Genomic DNA, 7,753 nt, shown 5'->3' on the forward strand with positions numbered 1-7,753 from the left:
GCCACCTGGCTTCCAAGATGGCCGCCTCCCTCCTCCCCCCCGGCGGTGGGACTCTCTCCTCCCGGGTCCCGCTCTATGGTTCCCCCAACGGGTTGACGGAGGGCAGGCCGGAGGGGCGGTTAGAAGTGCGCATGCGTGCAGTGGAGGGTCGGGGAGATGGTGCGCGTGGATAACTGCGCGCATGCTCAATAGAGAACCCAGCGCGGTGGAATGGAGCATAGACACGGGGTAATACTCAATGGCGATGGGGGGGCTCTTGCGCGCATGCGCGTTGGAGCGTTTTGCGGCGAAGCAATGAGGCAGGCGTTTCTCGGATGCTCATGCGCCTTGAATGGATACCAGGATGGAACGAGGCAAGGTGTCTTATGTACGCATGCGCATCGAGCCAGTCTGTGTGCAGGGGCCGGCAGCGAGGCGGAGTTGGCCCCTCCTCTGCACATGCGCACTGTCTGCCTCTCGTGCGGGGTGGCCGGGGAGCGCTCATGCGACTTGGCCGGCGTGTGCGGAGGGGTGGGGCCTCGCCGCTCTCGCGCGTCCGTTTCCCCAGCGCGCCTGCGCCGCCATGGCCGCCGGGCCGGCTTGCCGGAGCTGCGCAGGCGCGGCGCCCTCTGGCGCAGGCGCGCTGCGGCGTGGGCGTCCCCCCTCGCGCCGCTGTCAGGCGGGGGGCCGCCTCGTTTGGGTGTGGGGAGGCATAAGTGCGCGTGCGCACTGCGGGCTGGGTTGCAGCAGCAGGCAGGCAAAGCACAAGCGAAGCCAAGCGGCGGCGGCGGCGGTTGAGCTCGCGGTCGGGTGAGTGCGCGCGCCGCCGGCTGGCCCGTGCGCACGGGAGCGAGGCCGAGGGGCGGTTGGGGCCCCCTCGCGGGCGCGCGGGAATGGGGGGTCGGAGCGGCGCGCGAGCGAGGCCAGGCCGCGCCGCCCCTCCCCCCGCCCCACACCGCGTGGAGAGGCCTGGCTCAGGGGAGGGGCGCCTGGGGGTCCGGGGTGGGACCTAGGGGGACTGTCTGGGGGGGGCAGAAGGGAGGCCTGGGGGTCCCCTGAGGGCTAGAGGGGGGGCTGGGGGAGGGCCAGGGGGGTTGGGAGTGGGCTGGGGGGGTTGGGGTCCCTCTAAGGGCTAGAAAGGGGTGGGCTGAGGGGGGTTGGGGTCCCCTAAGGCCTAGGGGGGGTTGGGAGTGGGCTGGGGGGGGGTTGGGGTCCCTTAAGGGCTAGAAGGGGGTGGGCTGAAGGGGGTTGGGGGTCACCTAAAGGCTGGGGGGTTGCCCACCCCCTGGAGGGGAAGGAAGCATGGAGGGGGAGTTTGGGTTCCCCTGGGAATTGGGGGCGGGGGGAGTCTTGCTGTGGGGGATGGGAAGGTGGGCCTCATGGAGAGGGAAGGAGAAGCAGCGATCTGGTTGGTGGCCCTTGGTTCCTCCTGGCGGGGGCAGGAAGAAGGGGAGATAAGGGTTTGGGTCCCTCTGAGGGGGTGAGGGGAGGACTATGGGTCCTCCTAAGGGATGGGGTCTGGTGGGGTCCCCCTTGGGAGGAATGAGATCTGGTTAGCTCTGGGGGGGAAGAACTGGGGTTAGCTAAGGGGGCCCCTTGTGGGGGCAGAGTGGGGAGGGGATGAGGAAGGTGGGGGTCTTGGGTCTCCTTAGAGTGGGGCGCAGAGGGGAGGGGTTCTCAATGGCTTATGCCTTGCCCTGGAGGAAATTAAAGGAGGTGAGGGGGACTGTGGGTTGCCCTAGAGTGAGGAGGATTTGGGGGAGGGGGTCCCCTTAGCAGGTTGGGGGATTGGAGGTGATCTCTGGTTTTCCCCATAGGATAGAGGGGTTTCAGGGTGTGGGATCCCCCTAGAGAATGGGATGGGAGGAAGGAGAGTTGGGGTGTGTGTGTGGGGATTGAGCTGGCCATCTCCCAGGGAGGGGTGAGGGGGTGGGGGAACCCCTGTTGGGCTGTGGGAGGGGTTCCCCTGGAGAGGGCTGGCTGGGAGATCTGGAGAAGCCTCTGGGGGGAAGAACTGGGGTTCAGGGAGTGAGGTCAGGACCATGAGGTGAAGACACATGGAGGGGGGGAATAGATGGGGGAGACAATTGCCTCCCTCCTCTAAGGAAGATTTCCACCTCCCCCCACCCCCCAAAAAATGGGCCTGAGTGCTGGTGGCTGGGCCCGCATTGCTTAAGAGAGACTCCCCCTCATGCTCTGGGTAGAGAGAATGGGGGTACCTGGACCTGCATCGTGTCTTAGACTCCCCTTCTTGGGGGAGTCACCGCTCCCTTCCGTGTTGGGGTGGGGGGCTCTAGGGGGTGGAGGCCTGTTTTAAGGGTGATGTGTCATAGAGGAGGTGCAGAAAGGCCTCTAGAGTGAGGAGGGGGAAACTGAGGCAGTCTGGAATCTGCAGTAGGGTTTTGGGGATATAGCCTCTAGGTGGTTTGGGGGTACAATGGGGGGCTCTCTGGGGGCCTAGGTGGGTTTGTAGAGGGAGATCAAGGCAGAGCTCTGCAGCACAGGGTTGGGGATGGATGAGTGGCATTGGGTACACGGGGCGGCCGACCCACAGGGTGAGAGCGACTGCGGGGCGCTGGGGCTCGGGCCGGATGATGCATGGGGCAGAGCTGTGGGGCAGGGAGGGCCCCGGCTCCGCATGTGGCGTGTGGGAGGGAGCTGCCGGGGCCACGGCGCCGGCCTGGTTCCTTCCCCGGCACTCGGGGCAGGAACTTTTTTCACCAATTTCTCAGCTGCCAGAGGTTTTTTTTTTTTTTTTTTTTTTTTCCTGCCTTCCCCCCCTGCCCCAGCTGCAGACGGAAGCACGTGTGTGGAGCTGCACGGCCCGGCTGTCACCCTGCGTGAGCTATGGGGAGCAGTTGTGCTAATCAGTTACGGGGGGGAAGGATGGTGGGGAAGGGAGGTGGCTGGGCCTGGACCGCTTGTTTGCCGGTAATTGAACCGAAATGGAAAAGCCCGTCCCCGTGCCTTCGGGAACCGTTAACCCTGGGGGTCATGGCCTCGCTCCCAGCAGCCTGCCTCAGGCTCTGGAGCGGGAGAAAGAGCCCCCCCGCCCGGTGGCTAGCGGGCCCCGGGGGGCGCTTGCCTGCTCCCTAACCGGCCTCGTGGAGCTGTTTCTGGCCTGTCACCGCGCTTGGCAAGCAGGCCTGGCCTCCTCGCTCCGCTCTGGTTGAACCTAGGTCAGGGATGAGTCAGCTGGTCCCCTCCGCACGCCTGGGGGGGTGGGTGGATCCAGGCCCCCGATCCATGCCCTGACTTGCTTTCTAAGGGGGGGAGGGGAGAGTCTCTGACTGAGGGGGAGTTCGGAGCAGAGCCGACGAACAGGTGCTGGCAGTCGCCTTGAATGGAGGCGCCGGGATGCCTGGGTTCTCTGAATCGGCCCTTAATAGGGGGGGTTTCCCACAGCTGGGGAGAGAACCCAGGATTCCTGGCTCCCAGCCCCCCCTGCTTTAACCCCCCCCCCACTCCCCTTCCAGAGCTGGGAGAGAACCCAGGAGTCCTGGCTCCCAGCCCCCCCTGCTTTAACCCACCAGCCCCCACTCCCCTCCCAGAGCCGGGGAGAGAACCCAGGAGTCCAGGCTCCCAGCCCCCGTGCTCTGACAACTAGATCCCACTCCCCTCCCTAAGGAGGAAGGGCTGCGAAGCAGGACTCCTGGGTTCTTTCCCCAGCTGTGCCACTGAAGTGCCATTGTGTCCTAGTAGCCCCTCCCCGGGCTGGTGCCCCCGGCTGGCTCCTGGGGCTCAGTGGGGCTCCCTGGGGGAGGGGAAATCCCCATGGCAGCAGTGGCTGCTGGAGAGATTTCCCCAGCTGCCACGTATGCTGCCCCCGGGCCCTGGCTAACGGGCACCTGGCCCTGCTGGCCCGGAGGGGGGGGCTACTGCGCGCACTGTGTGGCGGGAGTTGGGAGCCAAGTCCCTCTGTAAACCAGTGCTGCTCTGGGCTCCAGTGTGTTAGCCCCCTGCTAGCCCGGCCCTGGGCTTCCTCCCCCCCCTCCCTGTTAGCCCCCTGCTAGCCCGGCCCTGGGCTTCCTCCCCCCCTTGTTAGCCTAGCCCAGCCAGTGCCCCTCACTCCTCACCTGCAGCCCCCTGCTAGCCCAGTCCTGCCCCCCCCACCCAATCCCTGCCGGTGCCCCATACTCCCGACCCGTTTCAGACCCGGGAGCTCCAGCAGCACCTGCCTCAGATGGCCCTGGCATTTCCGTCCTGTCCTCAGCCGCTGCCGCCTCTCCCCAGAGCTGGCTGCAGCCGGGTGCCCTGGCCCCGCGTAGGGCGTCTGCCCCTGGTTCCCCTGCGCCTGGCAGGCTCGCGGCAGAGTCGCGGTGCCAGACCACCCTCCCCGCCCCCTCGGTATTCTCGTGTGTCTGAGGTTGTGGTGGGATCGGAGAAGGGTCTGAAACCAGCTAGGCCCAGGCTGAGGGAGCGGTGGCTGGATCTTGGGGGGGCTCTAGGTTGCCCCTTGCCTGGGGGAGGCAGTGGGGGCCGATTATTGATCAAGCGTTGGACCGGGCCTCGGCGCTGTCGCCGCCGCCCCCCCCCCGTGTCTGGTTAGACTCTCCGGGACAGGGAGCGTCTCTTGTTGTGGGGCGGGGCAGGACTTATTGGAGTGGGGGGCCCCAGATCTCAGGGCAGAGGGGGCTGCGTAACCCCCTGGTGTGATGGGGGGGGGGGGGACAGATATCGGGGTGGAGGGGTCTGCGTAAGCCCTGGTGTGATGGGGAGAGGTGCTAGATCTTGAGGGATGGGAAGTGGTCTGTGTAAGCCCTGGTGTGACAAGGGGAGGGGGTCTGTGTAAGCCCTGGGGTGATGGGGGGGGGGCAGATCTCAGGAGGGGGTGGGCCCCAGATTTGGGGGGGAGGGGTCTGTGGAGCCCTGGTGCAGTGGGGGAGACAGATCTCAGGGTGGAGGGGTCTGCGTAAGCCCTGGTGTGATTGGGGGGGGGTTCCCTGTAAGCCATGGTGTGATGGGGGGGGAAGGGGTTGGTCAGCTCTGGTGTGAGGGGGTGGGCCCCAGATTTGGGGGGGAGGGGTCTGTAAGCCCTGGTTTGATGGGGGAGTGGGGTGGGCCCAGATCTCCACTGGGGTCTCTGGGTGCTACCGTAACCCGCCTGGTCTCACCCCCTCCCCCCGGCAGTTCCTCTAGCGCCCGATCACCATGGCCGATGACCTGGACTTCGAGACCGGCGACGCCGGGGCCTCCGCCACCTTCCCCATGCAGTGCTCGGCCCTCCGCAAAAACGGGTTTGTGGTGCTCAAGGGGCGTCCCTGCAAGATCGTCGAGATGTCCACCTCCAAGACCGGCAAGCACGGCCACGCCAAGGTACGGGGCTCTGCCCGCCGTTGCCCACAGTGCCGGGAGCGGCCCCACATCTCGGGGGCGGGTGGGGCCCTCCCGGTGGGGCAGCTCCCAGGGTGACTCTGTCCCGGCTCCCCCAGGTGCACCTGGTCGGCATTGACATCTTCACCGGGAAGAAATACGAAGATATCTGCCCTTCCACCCACAACATGGACGTGCCCAACATCAAGAGAAACGACTTCCAGGTAAGGGGAGGTGCCCGCGGAACCGCACCCCTCCCCGGGGTGGGGGGCAGGTGAACCCCTTCCCTGAAGCGGCGCTAAGGGGCCCCCCCTCTTGCCTTGCAGCTGATCGGGATCCAGGACGGGTACCTGTCCCTCCTCCAGGACAGCGGGGATGTGCGGGAGGACCTGCGTCTGCCCGAGGGGGACCTGGGCAAAGAGATCGAGCAGAAATACGACTGTGGAGAAGAGATCCTGGTAAGGGGGGGTGGGGGAGCAGGGAAGGGGGCAGGGCTGGTGGCCCCCCCCCCCCCGGGATCAAAGGGCCGGGGCATTAACACCCTTTTGCTGCCCAGTGCGGCTCAAGCTCGGCAACGGGCTCAGGCTCTCTGCAAACTCGGGCAGCGTCACTCTGAGGGCTGAGCCGTGACCCCGGTTACAATCATCCCTGGGTCTTCCAGCAGCAGATCTCAAAGCACCTCGCGGAGGCGCTCGGCAACGCTAGCCCCCCGATGGGGGAAACCGAGGCACAGAGGGGTGGGTGGTGACTTGCCCTGAGTCACCCCACCAGCTGGGACTAGAACCCAGGGCCCTGTGTGCTCCAGTAGCATCGAGAGACTGGCCCTCCCCCCGCCCCCAAAGGAAGGGAGCTGGAGGGGGGGGGGCGGAATCTTACCGAGTGTGACCCCCTCCTCCCCTCCCGCCAGATCACCGTGCTGTCCGCCATGACCGAGGAAGCTGCTGTTGCCATCAAAGCCATGGCTAAATAAAGGAACCACAGGTGGGTGCTGGGGGAGGGGACAGGACATTGGGGGGGGGGGTGAGACCTGCACCTCCAGACCGAAAGGCACTGGCCACTTGTGGGCCTTGCTAGCCAAGCCTGGAGCAGCCTCTGCAGAGCCCGGTGGCTGGGGGGTGGGGTGAGGCTTAGGCAGGGGGTGGGGTGCTGAGTGTGGGGGGGGCGCTAGGCAGTGCCCCCCCATAACTGCTCCTTCCTTTTCCAGGGCGGCGGCAGCAACTTTTACTACGAACCAGAGAGAATTGCAACCCCCCCAAAACCGGCTCCATGTGGCTCAGCCCCCCCTTTAAACCCCCTGCCCCCCCCGGGGGGGGGATTTAAACCCAAGGAACAAAAATCCTTTTAATTTGGTCTTTTTGTTGGTTCTGGAAGCTGATCTCCTTTCTTCCCCCCCCCCCCCCCGGGGGGTTTGTTTTTGGCTCCCGCTTCCCCCCCCGGGGTGCTCGGAACACTACATCGGCGTGAGGGGGGGATTATTTAAAGGGGGGGAGAGGAATTGACAGAAGTGGGGTGGGAAGCCTCCCTAAGCATTTTTTGAATGTCCCCCAAACCCTGCAGAGGGTGGGGTCCCCAAAACCTGGCCATTGTGGGTCTCAGAGCCCCCCCCAAAGTCCCTGCAGATCTCAGGTCCCTCTGAAAATGGGGGGTGCCCCAAACCCAGCAGAAAACAGAATCTCTGCCCCCTCCCCCTGCAGCCCCCCCCCTTTTTAGCCTCTCCTAGGTCAAAAAGGCTAGTGAGTGACTGGGGGGGGGGCACAGCATCCTGCTGCCTTCTCATTGGTTGAGGTGACCCTGAGCTGTCTGCTTCCTGTTGTGTGGTTCCCCCCCCCAGCTGTGGGGCAGCTGTTGCCAGGGGCGATGCCCCCCTTCTGGCCCCACCCCCACTCTAAAAGGGCCCCTGTCTGCCCTGCTGTTTGGAGGACGGGGCCCACCTGGCCGAGGGGTGGAGTTGCTCCCCCCCCCCCCCCGCTGTGGATCCAGGGAGGCCTGAGGGCCCCCCTGCTGGAGCTCTTGGGGTGGGGGCAAATGGGGGGTGTCCTTGGTCACTCTCTCTTGCCCCCTTCTCCAGGTTCACCCCCCCTTGCCCTGCTGTCAAGGGGCCACTGTGCCCCTCCCACATTTGTTAATCAGCCTCAATAAAAGAAGTTTAATACGAAGCTGTGGGTCGTTTCTCCTGCTGTGTCCTGCTCTGGTCTCTCCATCTCCCCCACCCAGAGTGTTCACTTCCTGTCCTAAACAGGGGCCTGCTTCCCCTCCCCCTTCACTTCCTGCATTGCAGGGCTGTGTTCCTGGCCCTGATCTCAGGGTTGGGCAGCAGCTGGCATGGGGGGGGGCCCAGCTCATGGCAGGGGGCCCTGATTTCAGTGGTGGTGGTGGGGGGTCTGGCGCGGGGTGCCCCCTGAGTTTGGCTTGAGGGGGAGCTTAATGCCCTGGGTTTTAATTGGGCCGAAGGGTCTCTCTC

At 65.4% G+C, this 7,753-nt stretch overlaps 1 protein-coding gene across 3 annotated transcripts; it reads left to right on the plus strand.

Annotated features, from left to right (window-relative positions):
• The first annotated feature begins 676 nt into the window (after positions 1–676).
• EIF5A (eukaryotic translation initiation factor 5A) lies at positions 677–7,448 on the plus strand. 3 transcript variants are annotated; one of them, XM_065422965.1, is made up of 7 exons: positions 677–789; positions 2,769–2,819; positions 5,110–5,295; positions 5,412–5,516; positions 5,619–5,750; positions 6,200–6,273; positions 6,497–7,448. In XM_065422965.1, exons 3-6 carry the CDS (start codon positions 5,131–5,133, stop codon positions 6,260–6,262), a joined length of 465 nt encoding a protein of 154 aa, XP_065279037.1. In that variant the 5' UTR covers positions 677–789; positions 2,769–2,819; positions 5,110–5,130; the 3' UTR covers positions 6,263–6,273; positions 6,497–7,448. The 3 variants fall into 3 exon arrangements, with proteins under 3 accessions (XP_065279037.1, XP_065279038.1, XP_065279036.1); XM_065422966.1 differs by having other exon boundaries at positions 2,775–2,819; XM_065422964.1 differs by lacking the exon at positions 2,769–2,819.
• Positions 7,449–7,753: the final 305 nt, after the last annotated feature.

The sequence above is a fragment of the Emys orbicularis genome (assembly GCF_028017835.1).
Source record: "Emys orbicularis isolate rEmyOrb1 chromosome 15 unlocalized genomic scaffold, rEmyOrb1.hap1 SUPER_15_unloc_2, whole genome shotgun sequence".
In the NCBI taxonomy this organism is placed as follows: Eukaryota; Metazoa; Chordata; order Testudines; family Emydidae; genus Emys; species Emys orbicularis.

Coding starts and splice junctions, on each gene's coding strand:
- EIF5A (XM_065422965.1), top strand. CDS start 5,131: ATGGCCGATGACCTGGACTTCGAGACCGGCGACGCCGGGGCCTCCGCC. Junction 5,517..5,618: donor TCAAGAGAAACGACTTCCAG/GTAAGGGGAGGT, acceptor CTTGCCTTGCAG/CTGATCGGGATCCAGGACGG. Junction 5,751..6,199: donor ACTGTGGAGAAGAGATCCTG/GTAAGGGGGGGT, acceptor CCCTCCCGCCAG/ATCACCGTGCTGTCCGCCAT.